At 37.0% G+C, this 19,993-nt stretch overlaps 1 protein-coding gene across 17 annotated transcripts; it reads right to left on the bottom strand.

Moving 5' to 3' along the window:
* Positions 1-47: 47 nt before the first annotated feature.
* Positions 48-18,923, bottom strand: LOC105044208 (protein NPGR2). 17 transcript variants are annotated; one of them, XM_019849940.3, is made up of 12 exons: positions 18,623-18,923; positions 17,683-17,783; positions 17,257-17,574; positions 16,029-16,278; positions 12,310-13,526; positions 11,895-12,045; positions 8,706-9,177; positions 8,545-8,611; positions 3,984-4,128; positions 2,138-2,300; positions 1,649-1,747; positions 48-304 (listed from the first exon to the last, which is right to left on the bottom strand). In XM_019849940.3, the coding sequence occupies exons 3-7, from the start codon at positions 17,509-17,511 to the stop codon at positions 8,861-8,863; spliced, it is 2,190 nt and encodes a 729-aa protein (XP_019705499.1). In that variant the 5' UTR covers positions 17,512-17,574; positions 17,683-17,783; positions 18,623-18,923; the 3' UTR covers positions 48-304; positions 1,649-1,747; positions 2,138-2,300; positions 3,984-4,128; positions 8,545-8,611; positions 8,706-8,860. The 17 variants fall into 17 exon arrangements, with proteins under 17 accessions (XP_019705499.1, XP_073111458.1, XP_073111456.1 ...); XM_073255357.1 differs by having other exon boundaries at positions 8,545-8,608; XM_073255355.1 differs by having other exon boundaries at positions 8,545-9,177.
* Between the last annotated feature and the right edge of the window lie 1,070 nt (positions 18,924-19,993).

Raw genomic sequence — 19,993 nt, 5'->3', positions numbered from 1 at the left:
TGGATTGAAGGGCATGAGTAAAAAGACATCGAGAAGCAATCTCAATCTCAGTAAAACCATATTTACTTCTTGTATAATAAGTGAAATGAACAATTCGGAAAAGCTAATTAACAATTATTGGACCGTAACATGCAGGATTGGATTTTCTCATCCAATGTTGACAACCCAAAATTCATCTAACCTTCAATATCAACTACAACTATGATGTGTGTTGCTGCGAGGCTCAAAATCCCATGCAAAAAAATTGGATGAAGCCATGCTGGAGTGGTTGCAGCAATCCAATCCGAGTCTCCTTCGAAGGAATCTGCAAAACAAATCAAAAACCGGTAAAGATTCTCTGATCTTTGACCCTCCGATGCTTAAGTCAGTTTGAGCCTCGAAAACAGGAGGTGGAAAAAAATAGAATAGAGAGCAAGAGGATTAGTGTGGAGCTAGAGAGTTTGTGACTTTGTGGAATCTAGAGTTCCAGCAACAGAATCTTCCTCTAATTTGAATTCTAATTTGAACTTGGGACTTGGGAGTCAGAATTTATCTGGAAGATCTCCTAACCCTCTATTTATAGATGGACTGATGAGGCTGTTAGAGAGTTTGTTAAACCGTTGGAAAAGTTTGTTAGGCCGCCAGCTGTAAGTGAGCTAAAGTGTAGCTGTATGCATTAGCTGGAAATGAGATCATATTTAGCTGTATACACCAGTTGGAAATGAGTTGTAGCATGACTGTATGTGAGATCGTGACTAGCTGTAATCTAATTGTAGAAATTGTGACGGACTCTCGTACAACGACTGCTGCTGTTAATGTAATGGTTCACCTTGGTAAAAGATCGAGGTGAAATCAAGTATCATATGAAACCAGATGTCTCAGATATATGGAACACTTTACTTCGGATTGGTATTTATCTGAACTGAAATGAATCATATCGGTATTTATATGATGAGCTGATCACAATACTTCATCAGAAGTCAATTCAGGTAGCTCAGGTCGGCATTTAGATGAGCTGGATTGAGCCAGGTCAGCATTTAGCCTCCAATTCAGGTCGGCTTTATATGAAATCAACCTCCAATTCAGATCGGCTTTCTTTTAAGCTCAGTCTCTAATTCAGATCAGTTTTATATGAACTTAGCCTCCAATTCAGATCGATTTTCTTATAAGTTCAGTCTCCGATTCAAATCGACTTTATATGAACTCAGCCTCCAATTCAGATTGGCTTTCTTATGAGCTGAGGTGGGATAACCCCCAGAACAATGCCAAATTCTAACTTTAATAAACCGGGACCCATACCAAACTACACTGATATTTTGTCAGAAAACATGCTGAATTATTCTCTGTATCACAGATATGAAGCCATTAGCTATTCTAAGCAAGTACAGTTATCCAAGTGCAATCATCCTTTCTTCTCGACGGTGAGTACATTGAGTATCGACTTGAGAGAATAGTCAGGCAAATAATGAGTGGTAGATACTCAAAATCACGACCAATTATAACTAAGCAGGCAACTCATCTCCTGAATGACAGATGACGAAATCAATTACACATAAATGGCAACAACATTATTGTTAATACTAGCACCAAAAGAAGCAATCAGAACTTGCAAAAGTTTCAGCATCAGAAGGGCATCTATAAACAAGATAAACATAGTGTGTAATTTTACCCTTTTGAACTATAATGTAGTTGCCTAAGAGTCTTTCTTTGAAGTTATAGTTGTTGTTGCCCCAGAGTCACAAAGCAGACCTGGAATTTTACTTCATACCTACAAAGATTTGCAATTACGAAAAAGTTTGATGGATGAGCATGTAAGGAATAAGAAATACAGAAATAGGGGATACGGATACAGAAAAGGAAATGAAAATCATTTTACACAGGGATAAAAACAAGGTAAATCCAAAATATATTAAACGCATGCAAATTTCTTCAATGAGCAGATATTCAAAAAACAAAACTGCAATAGGCTGCAATGAAAATTAAAAAAGTTAATGAAAATAATAGCTTTCCTTGGTATGATATCTATGTTATTGTTCTCCCAGAATATCTCGACAGTGTATTCTACTCTCCTAAAAATTTCCATGTGTTATCCATCACAATAGTTTAAACCACCAGAAAAACAACTTGGTATTAAAATAAAAAAAAAGAGTTCTCTTACAGTGAATTTTTCTTGAAGTAGATGGGAACTTGCGTTTTGGGCTTCTCTTGCCATCTTGGAGTGCATATATACAGAAACCCACTTCTACAAGCTCTGAACAAATACTACCAATTTCTTGTTGGCCTACCAGTAACACTCTTAGGCTCTGTTTGGTTGCAGAGAGCTGGAACAAAATCAGTGAAAGAAAAGAAAATATCAAAATTTCTCATGTTTGATTCCAAACAGGATGGCAGAATTGTAGAGCAAGTGGATAAGAGATAGTTAGCTCATCGTCAAACCACTTGACTTGGTTGATCTCTCAAAATTATTGCTTTATGATGGGAAAATACTAGGCCAGTTGGAGAAATTTTGGCTCATTGTTGTCACTTTTTCCCTCTCCCTATTTTTCCTTTCCAGTATTAAGCAATAGAAAACATCCCTCTCTAACTTTTTATACTTTCACTTCCCCAGCAACCAAAAAGAGACTCGATGATTGACATGACAATAATTATCTTGTGAAGTCAATATTAATACTATTGTGAATGAACATTCTGGAACTCAATTACAAAAATCAGCAAATGTCTACCAGGAGAATCTATCAGCTGTTAGCATAAAATAAAATCATAAACAAGGATGAGGAAGTTAAACCAGCATAATAATTCCCCAAATTAGTGAAAAAGCTTAAATTTATTTCAAGGGTAGGTGCGCTGAATATAAATCTCAACAAAGCATTACCCCCATGGGACCTACTAGGTAAACATACATATAGTGAATGGAACCACGGCTCTGTGAATATCTTGATTACTGAATTCCAGTAACAGAAGCATAAAGAGTATATATAGCATCATCCAACATGTAACTTGAGATCCATCACTCCTTGTTCTGTCATTCACAGCAAACATCACATTTTTGACCTCCCAAGTGCCCCACAGTGGGACGTGATTATTTGCAATCACACCTTGGCTCAAAGCAATGGACACGATGGTCCAAACCTGCTACAGCTAGGCCACAAATGGCCTAGAAGGTGATTTGAGTGGGATTGGTCAGGCTCAAGATGGTTCAATTTAGTAGTTCCTCTTTCCTTCTCTAGTCAAATGTAAAGACTTCTTTCTTTTTAATATTCGGTCCCACTACTCTCAAAGTTTTTCCCTTTTTTTCCCCAGTCACCACCTTTCTTTTACCCAATTCAGCGATTCCCAAATGACTTTCACTGTTATTGATTCCACTACTCATAAATGAACAGCAGCTTTCAATAGAATATAATGCTAGCTTCCAGATACTCTCACCCAGAAATTGTGGATACGGAATTTGCCATTAATACTGACCCTTAATCCCATGGTTCCCGTCTGACTCACATATGAATGACAATACTTTTCCATATGATGCTTGCTTATGGATATGCCCACTTTCTTATGGTTCCTCTGGTTATCTTCTCACTTATGCACTTTTAAATTCTTATTTCTACATGAGTAATACATCAATTTCTGCAAAACTTAGAAAACTCCTATCCTCTTTCTTTCTTTCATTTATTAAAGAAAGGTCTGTTCGTAAAAACAAAGGTATCCTATGCTAAGTTACATAAACTATGAACATCAAAGAATAATATCGAAAGAAAATATTAGCTCTATTTCTTTCTTAGATAAAAGCTCCTGTAACCAACCAAATCATGTCAATGACCATGGTGTCTCTGAAAACAAGAAACCATCAAGTTAAAGGCTTAGCTAAAACCTAATTATGATTATACATTAAGAAGAGACATTGCATTCTTTAACATGATAATTTTATTAGAAATTTAGTATATACACATTATTCATGGAAAATTTCAGGTATAGGGATACTAAAAATAAGTCAGACAACAAATTCTCACCTAAAAATCTTGTAAATTGTTCTGTCCTTGGTAGCTGGATCCGCATGCTGAAGAATCCATGGCAATTACCGATCCATATAGTGATTGAAGCACCATAAAACTAATAGAAAAATAAACTGCACCTTGTGTCTGATCCAGCTCCAATCTGCAACTTTATATTTGAAGATCCTTCATACCATTCCCTCTCTATTACTCACACCATGCAATCAATGCAGATGGTGACTAACATACATTTTGAGTTCAAGTTCAATTTGGTTCATGCTTCTAAGTCAGTGTGTGAAGAATATTGAAGTACATATCTTCCGTTGAAGTACAAGAATGATTTTATATCTCTTTCCTTCTGTAACTTCCGACAGCAAGTACAATCAATGAGATCACCACTTAATGATGTAAGACAGCCTTAACTAGGGGAAATTCAGGGATATTTAATAGGTTGTTCTGGGCTAAAAGGGTATGGAAATTATGTAAGAAGGTCAGGTTTATGTTGGTACATGGATGGGGAGCAATTTGGGTGCAAACTAGAGACAAAAAGATGAAGTTTTGAGCATGTTATGTGAGCTGGAAGTACATAAACGGCAATCAAAATTTTTGTTTGTTTTGTGAATTTGAAAGCTAATTGATGGATGGTTAACTATGGGTTTCTTGCTTTTGGTAGCTAGGGTTTAGTGGAGATGAAACCAGATCTGAATTTGAGGTTTTAGGGTGTTGTAACAAAAGAAAAAGAATAAAGGAGACAGATTTTCAAGGCATCACACCTACAATCCTGTAGGCATCACAACTAGGGTTAGAATTGCACCACACAACTCTAAAAGAAAGCATAATTGCTGGGGGAAAATCTCTGAAACTGGGACAACCTCTTTTTGATAATGAGAGATTACAGCCCGATTTATAGAGTTCTGATCCTCTTACTCCTACTAGAACTTGAACTCCAAATAACAAATCTATAAATTTGACTAATAAAACCCAAACTCAAGACCAGAAAGAAAGCCCCAAGACATAAATAGACTTAACATATGGCCCATAAGCCAGATGTCAGCCCTTGTCCAGAAAATCTGAAGAATTACAAAAATTACCCCTGACTCTAAAAACTTAAGAAAATGTTAATAAAAAGGAATGAGCATTATAATACTAATGAAAAACATAAAATAAGATTCTATAATGACTAATTGACTCTAAGCAGGATTCCAAGAGAGCCCCACATCATCCAATATACTCCAAATCAAGGCTGAGAACTAGAACTAGTCTTAGAATGCCTTTTATATGTCCTCAATGGCTGCTGCCAACATCCTCCATCACTTAATATAAACAATTATTGAACTGAAAAGCTCAAAAATTCATTTAGTGACTTTCTTCCTGATTAATCAAAGCAGTCTTCTTTATGTACCCATGCAAGGCCTACAAGTTTCGAAGGGGCTCACAGAACTATATGTTTTGCTGGGAAGTATCAAAAGCAAGCCACAAACATCGCTCATGGAGAACAAAAGAATTTGGCAGTCATACGCTAATAAAGCTGTGGAAATCTCAAGATATCCTGATATATACTCAAAAGCAAATGCTGGATGATTCAACTTTTAATATTTTACTATTCTAAGCAGAGAAGAAGATTGAGCCAATAAGTCATTTCTATTGCCTGAAGTTCACAATAAACCAAGATTTTCTGATATTAAATAATACATAAGCAAACCAATATGATTAAGATATAATGGTCCAATTATCTCCAACCGCAATCAACCAACGATAAATTATGTATTTTCACTTAATAGATTGTCTATAACTCTATATGCTAGATCCCACAAACCATCCACGGTATTGATTCAAACCGCTGCCATTTGTTTGCCTTGCAGAACATGGATGCACCCTAACAAAGAAGAAATTATTGTCAAACTATACAACTTAAGGTCTAAAATTACCGATTCATTTTTGCTCCACAAAAATATGATATCAGTTGTCAAAACGACGTCCAAAATGAAAAAGCTGAAATCTTGCATCTATAAGATTAGTAACTTCCATCCTAATATGATCTTATCATATCCTTTTATTTATTTAAGCCTTCTGTAACCACCTAGGATCCAAAAAGACTAGCCGGAAGGTGTTATTAAGGTTCCTTAGCTCTATATAAGTATCTAAGATTTATCTACCACACAATCATTGTGGCACTAAATACATGTTCGCATAGATCCTCACATACTGGTTATGTTTAAACCCTAACATCCTCGCCAGGTTAAGGGGTCTAATCCAATCATAAATACCACGATCAGCTTATGGTCACCTCAAATGTCCCATGCTGTAATGTTTTCTAATCTATATAGACCATGGATTAAGTTCACCCATGTAGATATAACCCAAATCCGGGATATAACACGACCATGCTACCGTAAGGCAGCACCCACGATAACACAAAGCCAACAATAATAATTATATATACAAATCCATCTCAAACAAAATATAGCACAACCCAAGTCATATATGACGAAGAAAGAAAGGAGTATTTACATCACCAGCACAACCCACTAGGGCCAATTTAGACAGAGGCATAAGGTAGGATTGGCCTGAATCCTAGAGGACTGAGAATGTTTAGGAAAAAAAAAACCTGGTAGTGTTGAGCCTTCCTTAAACCCCTTTTCTTTCTTTTGCCCATCAAGCAGCCAAATCTTGCTCTCTTCTCTTTCTAGGACATGTCTAGCATCCAAGGCACCCCAACCTTCAACATTATCACTGCTGTCATCTCTCTCTCTCTCTCATGCGCGTGCTGCTGCCAACCGAGGTCAACCTCCATCAGTGGCCTCTCCACCTCCTCCATCCTTTCCCGACTGCCATCACCTGACCACCACTACCACGATCAACCTCTGCTCCTTCATGTTCCCCTTTCGCTCTCCTCATCCCACCTTGGTCACATCACATGTCCACAGGCCACCACCTCCAACACCCATCTTAGCCACACTACCCAATGCATCACTACCACTGCCTCTTCCTCCCACTCATCACCTACATCCCTAGGTTCATAATATCAATTCTACACACACCTCTGCAATGCAAGGAGGTACAAGAGGAAAAAGAACCAATCTTTTCCTTCATCCAAGGTTTGTTCATGATAACAGCACCAAGGTTTTTCTGCATATGGGAATCATGAAGAAATCACAAAGAAGAAAGCCCTAAGATGCAACTAAGTTACCGGCTGGAATTATAACATGAATATTTTTAACTACCCAAACAAATCATAAGAGCATCATCACCAACATCCCATCAATATCAGTCATCACATTTTACAAGTTGACAGTTCAAATCTCGATCCAGTATTCCCTTCCCATAATCTTAACATTTTTATAGTATTTATAAGAATTAAAAGTCAGAAAAAAAAATAAATATTTAGAAAGCAACACAACTATTCTCACTGCATGAAAAGGTCCATTTAGTGGTAAATGCATGCATGTCTTGCACTCGGATCAAGATATGATCACTTGAAAAGATAAACAGAAGTATTTGCATTGGGATATAAACTACTGCAAGAGGGCACATTTACACAACGATTTGAGATTTCCACAGACTTACCCCATGAAGAGTCCTTATTCACATTTTCACTTTATCTTATTCCAAATGAAAGGTTTCCCTGTATCAAGGGTAGTAGCAGATTCCTAATTCTCTCTATATACAAATGCAAGCCCTACATTTCTCTTTTTGAGAAAATCAAGCTGCTTTGAGAGAGATTATGCCCACACTTTTGTAGTGAACTAACATACCTGGGAAAATTCTAGTTGCCTTTCCAACTCTCTTTTGTGGAAGCTGATAAGGTAGCAAGGTATCTGCAGATCATCAAGCATAAAGAAAATTCCCCTATAACCTCCTTATCTCAAATGTAATTTCTTTTTGTCCCAAATGAATTGAGAACAAGCATGTGGACTTGTGGAGCCTTTAAGGCTATAACTCAATTTAATATGAGAAATTATTTTTCCAAGTTTCAGTATCTATAGACAATCCACATTCAGTGATGTCAAATCATGATGGGTCCAGGAGATGATGGTGTCTATTCGAATAAAATGATATTATTTGAACAAGTAACAAAAATATTAATTGTTAGGACATTAAAGATGGACGCACCTTGACCATGTTAAACATTTTATCCAGGTATTTTGCATGAAACAGAAGAATGACAAGCTCAGGAATTGGCTTTTCCAGGATTAATGCAGCGAGACCCTTAAGAAAGCAATGGGTCCATGTGACATGGTGCGTGTGCAGGCTAATGAATGAGGAACTCAAAAAACAGTAAAAAGAGAAGACCACTTCCAGACATTAGCATGAATATCTGCTAGCTAACATAAGCAAGCAATGACATTTTTAAATTTACATCCAAAGAAAAGAATTAATTGATGCTTTAGAAGTTGGAAGTTCAAATTCATATAGTTTACACATATATAGCCCGTGCATTCTGAAAGAGGTGGGCGATTCTTCATTTTCAAGAGTATCCAGCTATAAATATTCAGTTCCCAGTATTATATTTCTTTTTATCTCAATTTGTTTCACCACACACTATCAACAAAACTACTCCACAGCCTGAATTGCGAACCTATTTTTCTTGAGCTCATCATCTTTAGTTCAGTTCACATTCTGAATCAAACTTCAACTATAATCTACTGCAACAAGAATAAGACATCTCATTTATTAAACCTTAAAAATGCCTTTTTTATTTCAGAAAAATGCAAACAACTGTGAACAATGAAGTCCCACCATGTTTAAGTCCTCTCAAAGTGTTAATATGCTGTAATTGTTCCAGAAAGCCACGATCCCTGAACTGCAAATGATCATATTTTTCAGAAAATGAAAGTACCCTTGTAGCTGTACAATAGCTTACAGGATAAAATTCCTCCATTAGATAAAAGATGTCATCTGAATGGCTCGACTGGTGCGGTCTCTTCAAGAAGAGCAGCAGCCTGAAAACACTCAGTGGCCTCAAGTACTGATCTGCCACCCTCAGCTTTATAAAGAAGACCTAGATTAAACCAAGTAATGTGGTCAGTTCTGTCCAGTTGCAACGCATTAGTCAAGAAACCTCTCACAACAGGCATTGGTCGATTGCTGAGCTGTCTCAGAACTGTTGCTATAGAGACCAAACTTGCAACATGTGTGGGCTCTAAATCTAGTGCTTTGGTATAAGCTCCTAGAGCTTCTTTGAGCAGGCCTTTTGCTTCATATAGCTTCCCTGAGATATGATCAATGGGATCAGAATAAGACGAAGGCTTCACATAACATAGAAAGCATTAGATTCTGACCACGTAATAAAGGAATTTTACACAAAAGCAAAGAACAAAGTGTAAAAGGAAAAAATGATAATGTTCCTGACGAGCAGGATCAATGATGTCAGCAAAATTAAAGGAAAAAGGCAGATTTACTGGCATCAAAATGTCTGCTCATAGGATAGCATGTTAAGATAATTGATGAAGGCTTCACATAACATAGAAAGCAGTAGATTCTGAGCATGTAACCAAGGAATTTTACACAAAAGCAAAGAACAAAGTGTAAAAGGAAAATTTGATAATGTTCCTGACAAGCAGGATCAATGATGTGAGCAAAATTAAAGAATAAAGACAGATTTACTGGCACCAAAATGTCTGCTCATAGGATAGCATGTTAAGGTGATTGCACCTTTCTTCTTGCATTGTACAAGCACACCATTCATATATTTTAAGCAAAGAACCAGAATTTAGCTGGCATTAAGGAGTTCTTTGGTTTTTATTCTTTGAAAATACACTAATTGGGATTAAATCACAATCAATTTTACTCATGGCTCATATAATACAAGAAAAATAGTAGCACCATGAATTTTTTGCTGACTCCAAAAAAGTTAATCAAATACAAGAATAGGAATCAACATAGAATTAATGCTTGAGAACTTTTTGAGGGTCCATCTTTTTTGTCTAACACAAATATAAAGGAACGAGCAGATACAGAAAGATTATGGAAATGAACTTCCAATTTTTTAATGCGATATGATATTAAGCATAGAGTTTAAAAGAAGTTATTGTTTTCTCGAGAAAAATGATTTTATATGATTGAATACAGGTCATGAACAAAAGCATTATAAAAATTTGGTGGAATGAGCACAAATTCAGTCTATGTAAGACAAATTTAGAGGCACAAAAATACAGAAAAAGTTCATATTGAACATGAATATGCACTTCCAAGTGTTTAATGTGATGTAACATTTATTGTCAAGTATGGCCCTACTATAAGCCTCCCCAACTTTGCTCCTCCGACCCCACCAGCAATCAATTAGCATGCAACAGCAGGTGGGTAGAGAGGTATAAAATTTTTAGAAGCCGTGAACACAAGCAATATCATTTCAAAACAAATAAGTTATGGAACTACCAGATCAGGGTGTGAAGCAGTGAGACTAAACAATAAGTTATTCCCGTCTCTTTAGAAAAGTAACATATGGTGGCACTTTATGTGCGAGTTTAAGTAATTGCATGTTAAATCACTAAAAATGCACACAGAATTTGCACTATAACAATATAACTCTCAACACATGGAATATTATCACACAGATGCACCTGAATCACAGAGGTTGGATGTCAACTTTGTTTACTAAATTTACATAGTTTCTTTCACAGTATCAGTAATGTGATAATATTGACCTGCACCATCTCTTTATTCAACATATCAGACAAAATCTCATCATTTTAGATATTCTATTGAACTTGCTCTGCACCCATGGAACCATTTATGAATAGATTGACCCAATCATTCTTAAAAAATCTTATCATATAATTTGCAATTATGCATATACCAAACTTCAATCTTCATTTAGTCTTTGAAGCACTATTGAAGCTTACAGTTCCATGCAGATATTAAAAGAATTAGACTGCTGCAACCAAGCAAACCTAACTGGCGAAAAATCTAATCACTTGTGTTTCTACAAGAATACTGATATCCTATAAACAATGGCAACTCCAACAGGACCATACCACTCAAGGAGTCCTATTGAATTTTGCAGTCATTTAATAGTAAAGAAACCCTATAATTTTTTTTGGGTTATTTGCACATTAAGGCCCTTTTTTTACATATTTGCAGATCGACACCTCCCTTACTTCAGAAACTCCACAGAAGGACCCCAAGCTAACTTTGCATTAGCCATAACAGAACATTTATAGTGTTTCTTCCCATGCCTCTCCTTACTCAGCCCTTAGGAGTTTCTAGCTAGTAAACTAGACATGCTCCTCAAAGCCACCACTGCCAATAAAGTTGCGATATCAGTTACAGCTCAAACCTAAAGATGGCCACACTTTGGATCATGAGAAGCTCAGTATACGTAAGCTCCAAAGGGCTGAGTGAGAAGATATATGGGAAAAAATGCAGTACATATTCAATTATGGGTAGCAGAAAGTTTACTGGGGTCCTGGTGCAGAATTTCTGGGCTAAGGGAGGCCTTATTTCGCAAATATGTAAAAGAAGAGTTTTATATGCAATAATTCTGTGGTTTACATCTCAGTAGGCAAAATCTTCTACCTAGGAGAATGCACCTCTTTCAGAATCTTCCGAGAATTCTAACCCACCCCGCTAATAAAGAGCTTCTTTACTAAAAGTATTCCTAAATTATCTGCTTCCTTGAATCCACACCGCACCCACACCTGCTCACGATTCAAGCTACCAAGGACTTATAAAAAAAAACCCTCAAAATTCAATACTTAATCACACCACAGCCTATAGAAAAGTGTGCACCTTGAGCCAGGGTGCAAGTTCATATAAATGATGCAAGAAAGGCACTAAGAAGTGAAACAGCAATACTCAGACCAAAAATACTTAATCACACCACAGCGGCACAGCCTATACAAAAATATGCACCTTAAGATAGCATGCAGCTTCATATAAATGATGCAACGAAGGCATTAAGAAGTGAAACAGCAATAGTCAAAATACCTGTGGCATGCCACCCGAAAGCAGAATACGGACTAATACCCTTCAATTTTGAAAGGCAAACTTCTGCATCCCTCCATTGAGACATGCTTATGTAGATGTTAGCGAGATCATGCCATGTCTCTATTTCCAAACTTCTGTCACATTTCCCACCCTGTCACCAAGGACATGGAAAGTAAGCATGAAAGAAAATATTCATAACTTTAAATAAAGCAGGCATTACATTAAGCCACATTCATCAGTCACAACTGAGAATAGAGCTGAAGTATCAAAACAATATCATGTAAAATAATTTTAGCTAAATGAAAATGGAGTATATTTTATTAGATCAAAAAGCCACTTAATAACAAAATATCAGTAAGTATTTATAGAACAATCTCATAACAGGCTCCAGAGAAAGAACTTGGTACCGTACAACCTTTGAAGACTTTATCCCAACACTAAAGCTTTTGGTCCGAAGTTGAATAGTGGCAAGAATATGAGTGTACGTGTCAACTGCATTCCTCAGTTTCCCCTGTGCAATCTGAACTTTAGCTTTAGTTCTCAATAGTTCTCCCTGGCTCCACTTTCCAGTCTGATCCAGGGCAGCATTCACTATAGTCTCAGCATCAACAAACCTTTTTTGAGCAGACAATATTCGAGCTAATAGAATCCATCCCTTGACATTTGATCCAGCCTCTAATTTCAAAAGCTGCTTTGCATAACGAAGTGCTGCATCCAACTTCCTCTGCTCAGCATTTTCTAGGCAGAGATTAAATAAGATCCTGTGATCTTTTCCAAGCATCATTCGTTCAGCCCTTTCCAAAACCTCAAGTGCTTCATTCTGCCTTGAAACTCTCTCTGAATCAGAGGCAGAAGATCTAGCCTGAGATGAAAGAGAAATACCTAGTAAACAATTGGCAACGCTTTCCATTTGATCACAACCTCTATCCAAATTAGAAAGTGCCCTGCGTGCAAAAGAAACACCTTCTTCTGCATAAGTACTATTCCCTCCACAAACCTTTGAAGCTAGCAATAATGCTTTAACACAGTTTGGGTCCTCCATGGCACTCAATAACTTTTTCAGTAGGCTCAATGCAGTTAAATTATCATCTTCCCCCAAGTAACATAATGCAAGGGTATAATACCGTTCTTTCCTCTCCAAGACACGAGGTAATAACTCTTCAATCTGACTGGCTAGAGAATTTAACTGCCCGGATATAGATAGAGCAAAAATGAGATGATCAATGATAGATGGATCCCACTCAATCCTCTTAAGAGTAAACTTCCTCAGTAGAATCATCAATAGAAGAATAGCCTCTTCGATATTGTTCCTAGGTATAAAAGAACCATCCATTTGGGAGCGGAGGTTAGGAGGACTTGCATCGCAACCTCCATAAAGAAGAATAATAACAAATTCTTTTTGTATCTTTGCAACAGACTCAGCATTAAGGTTCCAGTGACCAAGAAGGGCCCTCCGGTAAGATGAGATGGTTTCATGTGAGAAGCCAGCCAGCTTCCATAGCTCTGGGAGCAACTCAACTGCCTTGCACACTGTCTCCTGTAATTTACAATCAGTAGTAAAGTTCTCAGGTAGGCCTTCAGGCGATGCAGATTCCACAGTATCCAGAATAATGTTGCATGTTTGAGCAGCTTCTGCAAAACAATCATCAAATAAGATTAGCCACATATTACACATCTCAATATTTAATTCTTAAGTTTGAACATGTGAACCCACATAAAGCACTCTAAAGCACACCCCTCCATCTATCCATCAGATAATCTAGGTCAACCCCTTTGCTCTTAGCTACAAATTGGAACATAGAACGGTTCAAATTGTGGCAGCATGAAAAGCTAATAAATAGCAACACCTATTGCGCATCTCCAAGAAATGGGTTGCATTTATCAGCTTATAAGTCCCATTCTTCTATAGCAGTGCCCACTATTAAAAGAGCAAAGAAGTTCAAAGACAAGGCAGAGATGGTATGACCAAAATCACTCGAAGATTTTCTATCTAACCAAGATAAAGATGAATTCATTTTAGTGTATTCTATGGCTACCAATTCCAACCAAATGACCATTTTCGTTTGTATTCCAGAAGACACGTACCCCAAATACTTCACTATTGGTTTGATTATTTTTTTCAAAACCCTGCTCCTTTAACTTTCCTGTTCAGCATTCCAATGTTGTCAATGCAAAGATCAACACCATTCAGACAGTGATATGCAATATGCAGCATATTCTGAAATATCAGAAATCAAGGACAAGATTGTAGAGGATATATTGTCAATCATCAGTGCAGACTGCTGCAATTAGAAATTTCATAGCTCCCCTGTACATGTCAGGATATATATTTTACCTAATGAAACAACTATGTATGTGTGCTTTATTTTTTTGAAGTTTTCCAGTCAACTGCCTTAGAAATAATACATCTCAAATGATTGTCCTTCCTAGCATAGAACTAAGTAGGCCTTCAATAATCAAGGGCAGAACAAAGAGGGCAAGGCATTCCCCCCACACAGCCATGGGGATTTCTTTTATATTTTAATAGGCGGAACCCTTCAAATAAGATCAACCCCAGTGATATCATAGTTAAATCCCCCACCCCCCCCCCCAAAAAAAAAGCTTCAAATAAAGCTAGCATTTAAATAATTACCTAATTAGTCTCTTAACTAATTAACTTATTTATAATTTTATCTTCTCTAAAATCTTTGGAACTTATCTAATCCAGAGAGAGAGAGAGAGAGAGAATTTTCTTTCTAATTAATCCAATGCCATATCAAAATCCCATTTCAGCCTATCCTCCCATGTCTCCCTCGCAATGTCTCTAGGTTCCATGACTTGTTTCTATCCTAGAGTACCACCCTTCTTTTAATAAGTACACCACTCTTATTTAATCTAAAACAAATGAAAAATATGAGTTCTAGGTAAATTAGGAGTCTCCTTATTAACACTAGTGAAGTAATGCTAGTCGGTTGGATCAAAGCTATACATCAAATGCTCCTTCCTCACAACCATCTGCATGACATAATAAAATTGCAAACACGGGTGCTCCTCTCCCATGGTCTCTCATTGTCCTCTTGTGCAAAATTATTTTTCTTTTTTTTTTAAAAAAGGGAAAATCCTCCTCCACCTCTTTAATAGACAAAGAAAAGGAAGCAGCACCCTCCATGGTTTATTACATGATAGGCTAAGATACGAGCCAAGGTTCAAAATATTCTCTGCTTAATCTTTTGCTTCCTTTGCTAGAATTCAAACTCAAAGGGAACTCCTCCAATCATCCTCTCCCTCTCATCGACATAATGCTATGATGTACTCCATTTTCTGTCATACGTGAAATGTAATCAAGATATATATTTTATTTTATAAAGCAAATACATCTTTAAATAGAGTATGAGAATTAATATTGCCACCCTTTCCATAATATCTGTCAATTGTCCTTGATTTTTTGCATCACCTTGACATAAATGGCAAGAAACCTGTATTAACTTCATTCTAATGATAAGGTACAAAGAATAGAAATAATAATATCAATAATGCATAAACAGGATAGCAAATAACAGAAAATAGACAGATCGCACTCCCAACAGTTGAACTATACATGCTGCTGACATTGTAATTCTAATGAGTGGAGTGAATACTTGGCATTGTGCAACTTTCTTATTATCATAAAGGAATATGCTCTAGGAATATATATCTAACGTCGTGGTGGCTTGGCCAACCAATACATAAAAGTGGAAATGGAAATGCATACTGAGAGTAAAAAGAGTAAAAAGGGCCAGAGAACATCTAGATTAAAGCTAGAGAACCTAAAAGGAAAACAGAACACCACAAGGGCCAATCCTTAGTTGATGTAGAACCAAAACTAATAACAGATTTGATGTAGATTTAGACCATTGAAGTATTAAAAAAAAATAGCACAAAAAGTGTATGGAACAGTCAAAGTGACTCTGGTCCACCAATTGGCACCACTCTACTCAGCGGCATTGATTGGAAGAGGTTCTGGCTCCAATATTCATTAATGGAAGCAATATATATCGTATTACTGATCCAGCTGGCCCTCCTTGATTAAAACAAAAGGGCTAAGGAACTTCAGTCTAAATATTAAACTGAACATAGTAACGCACATTAACCTGCTCAATATTAATGTGCTCATACCTTTAAACCTGCCAAGATCTTGCAGTGCTCTTGCTTTAAAGTATATTGCTTCAACAAGCAGACTGACGGCATGTATGGACATCAGTGGCACATCCCAGTGTGAACGAAACTTGCGATGTTCTGTTCTTTTAGAAATGGATATTTTTATCTTAGGGGCTATTGCAGCTATGTCTATTCCATCAAATACACGAAGTGCAGCTTCTGTATTTCCTCTTTGATATTCTAGTCTTCCAAGCAATGCTCTTGCTTCCTGCAAAATATCAATGATGAGTTTCATTACCAGGGTCAGTGCAGACGCCATGCACTTAGATGATGTGAATAGTGAAATCCTATTAATCAGTCATCTGCATGGCCATGGCCATGGTGTCTGTATTGCACAACTCTATAAGGTTCTGAAAAGGATATCTATCTAGAATCTGTTGTTTCATTGCTCAATATTTAAATGCTTATATAAACAAGTGATTTATGTATGCAGGCATCGGTAAAGGAACAAGGTCCTATTTCTGCAAGATTGGCAGTAACACTGTAGTGTTTAGATAATAACATCAATCCAAAAAGGACCAATCAACAGAAGAAGGGTAAATCTCAGTGAACTTATTTCCGCATGTTTAAATTTCGAGAGAGCAAATTTAGCAGAAATCCATCATATCCGATATATCAGAACAGATGAAACGTGCACCTGCATCAGTGCTCACTCCCTTTCCAACAGGAAACACAATCTAAGATTTCATGTAGATATACACAAAAATGGATATCAATGTCAATACAAATTTATGGAGGCATCACTGAAGGACACGAGCTAGAATTAAAAGACAGGAAATTCTATCATACCAAAAGAAAAAGAAAGTATCAATAATAGTATTGTCAACTAATGATTCTCAAATTCAACTACAAGTAGAAAATTTTTGTAAAAGAAGCAAAGAAAGGCTGTTTCTTTTCAGTAACTGAAATATACATCCTAAAAAGTATTTTATGCAATTAAGACAGGACAACAAAATAGGAAATAAGGGACAGGAATAGAAGCTCTGCTATGATTTGTGTAAACAGGGGTGAACAATAAGTTGTGCATAAAACTTAAACAGAGACCATATAAAGTGCCATAAAACTACCAAAGGTAACAGCAAAGTCATTGGTTCTGCACCATAAGTTGTCAGCATAAATTGCTCCGTTCATTATGAAGTTCCATAAGAGCAAAGGTTAAAAGAGAAAACCACAAAGAAAGACCAACCTCGTAATTCAGATGTACACCCTCGCGGAGAGAAGATTCAGCTTCTTCAATGTTGATAGTGTCAAGCCTCTGCTCACCCTCACCATTTTGAGAAGAATACCCACTGGCTGAGAGATCCTTGGTAGTGACAGACTCAGACGATCGAATCATTTCATCCACTTTCAGTTGTTCCCCAGAACACAAGCACTTCATTTTGTTGTGTGGAACCAATCTACTGAAGATTGGCTGTCCCTTCTTCCATTTTCTACCATGCATGCTGCTTAGTCAACAGCACTCTCCTCACCATTACACGCTGGCTGTCCAATATCAGATATACCTCTGTAACATGGGAAAAGAACAGCTAACATGACAATTAGAGAATTCAATAGGGAACCAAAGGTTGAATATATTGAAGTTTTATGGGAAAAAATTGTTGAAAAATAAAACCTTTAAATATCACATCCTAAGGAGCAAGGACTAGCAACGAAGTTGCCAGGTTTCAGTGTTGGACACCAAAACAACTGAAAGAGAACACTGAATTCTTGTTCCTGCAGAATTTACCATTTCACAAAATACATCACCAAGGGAAGAAAAGGAAAAGAAAGCAAATTATTTTCTCAATACCGACAAATTCCGCGCCCAATAAAGTTCTCACAAGATGAGAAGAATAAAATCATCCAATGCTGAACCCATACAAATCATAAGCAGTACAGAGGTGCATGGACTATCAACAAAATAACCAAATCTGTTCCCTTCAAATCCCCAGCCAATTCTACTCCTCCATGCACCAAAAAGTACAAAAATAATAATCAGATCCGCAAACATGCCCCGACCCACATAATTTAGGAAGGAAGGGAGGAGGAGGGAGGGGTTGGGGTGTTGGGGGGCAGAATTTTTCTTGGACCAACGAAAAGTAAACAACCAGAAGAATACCTCCAAACCGGAGCGAGAACCAATAGTTCCAGCCCTGCACTAGAAAATTCTTCTTGGAATAAATTTCAAAAGAGATGATACAGTTGCTTCCCCGGAAAAAAAAACACCAAAAACAAAAAGAAAAAACAAAACAAAACAAAACACCAGAAGCCTGACCCTTAAAAGCCACCAATTTCAACCCAAACCCAGAATCCTGGAATCCCAGAAACACTTCATAACCACAAACCCGTTCCATAACCTCATCCCAAGACTCCCAAAATCCATCCCCTGCAAACCCTAACCCTAGAAAGGCAAAGAAACTTCACCACAATCTCCCGCACCGCGGACGAAATTCGCCCCAGATGGGAAACCTCCTCCACCTTCCCAACCAGCCGGAATTAATAATGATTCCGAAAACCCACGAATTAAAGAGAGAGGCAGAGAACCGACACAAAGAACATTGAAGAGAACGTACCTTAACCACATGACCCTGTTGCAGGCCACAGACCCAGTTCTTCAATTCCTCCATCCAGCCTAACCTTACCACAGAAAATTTTGATCTTTGGACTTCTTTTTATCTCCAAAAATCTTCTCAATAGATCGCGATTTCTTACTAAAGATATTCCAAAAAGAACACAGAAAAAAAAAAAAAAAGCTTTTTTGTTTTGCTAAATAATCCGCCGAGTGTTAGATTTGGAGAAAAAGTTGGTACGAACGAGAATGGGAAAGGATCAAATATGAAGGAAAGAGTCAAGAAAATAATTGGAAGTGTATGGAATGACGAGCTTTAGAATTGGAGACAAAAAAAGAAATAAAAATTCTAGTGGGCCCGCTTCCAAAGCCGCCAATGCGGCTGGACTGACGCCACGTGGCATTCCAGTCTTGCATGCCTCCAGCGTGTCCCCGCCTTCTGGAAACGCGGTTCTTAAAAGGTTAACTTCCGAGCCCTCTCCTTTCTTGGTTATGGAACCGAGCTGCTCCGTTTCTCGTTTCCCGGGTGTCCTAAAGTTACGAAACCGCGGTTGAGGAATAGCTGTAACGTACTGCTTCCGCGAGTGGATGCGCTGGCTTTGTCTTCGCTTTGCGAAAGAAACGTTTTTTTTTTTTTTAATTGGTTTGCAAAAGAAAGTTCAAAAAGCACTTCTTTCCATTTTTGTCAGTTTGTTTTACAGCTCGCCGTGCCGACCGGGCTTTTCCGTCGACCTGCTCAACCTCCCCGTTCGGAAACGGTCCAACTATTAAATTTCTCATAGAGCAGGATTGAAAAAAATATTTTTTTTGAAAAGTTATTGGTTGGAATCATTTGGCCACACGTATTTTGAATCATGCAATAAAAATTAATGCATCATTCATAAAAAAAATAAACTACTTTTCACTCAAAACAACAATAGATGTTAATTAGTTAATCATGGTTGATGGAGAATCTTTTTGTCATTCAAAATTTTCAACCAAATTTAGATGACAATGAACCACTTTTCTAATGATGAATGATGTGTTGATTTTTATTAGATAATTCAAGATATATATGATAGACTAGTTCTAACTTTTTTTTTTTTTTTTTTTTTTCTCTTAGACTGACAGAGGACCGTTCTAGAAACGTATAAATAACAAACAAGATTTTTCATTGCACCGTATTATATATACATATAATAAAAAAATATAGATAACAAATAATTTAATCAGATTTTAAATTTTATGAGATAGAAAATTTATAACCATCACATTTTGTTTCTATAAAAAAAGGAATTAGAATGGGGCTCGAACTCCAAAACCTATCTATATAGAAAGAGAAGAGGAAAGAAATGAAATACAAATGAAAAAGAAAGTGGCTCCAGATGTGTATTTG

Source organism: Elaeis guineensis, chromosome 4, assembly GCF_000442705.2.
Source record: "Elaeis guineensis isolate ETL-2024a chromosome 4, EG11, whole genome shotgun sequence".
NCBI lineage: Eukaryota > Viridiplantae > Streptophyta > Magnoliopsida > Arecales > Arecaceae > Elaeis > Elaeis guineensis.
This window is presented reverse-complemented; position numbering and strand designations above follow the sequence as displayed.

Bases quoted from the DNA above. Each gene is read 5' to 3' on its own strand.
- LOC105044208 (XM_073255358.1), bottom strand. From the start codon at position 17,511: ATGCATGGTAGAAAATGGAAGAAGGGACAGCCAATCTTCAGTAGATTG. The intron at 16,279-17,256 runs GTTGGTCTTTCT...GATATTTTGCAG, and splicing joins GTGTACATCTGAATTACGAG to GAAGCAAGAGCATTGCTTGG. The intron at 13,527-16,028 runs GTATGAGCACAT...ATTGTTTTGCAG, and splicing joins AGATCTTGGCAGGTTTAAAG to AAGCTGCTCAAACATGCAAC.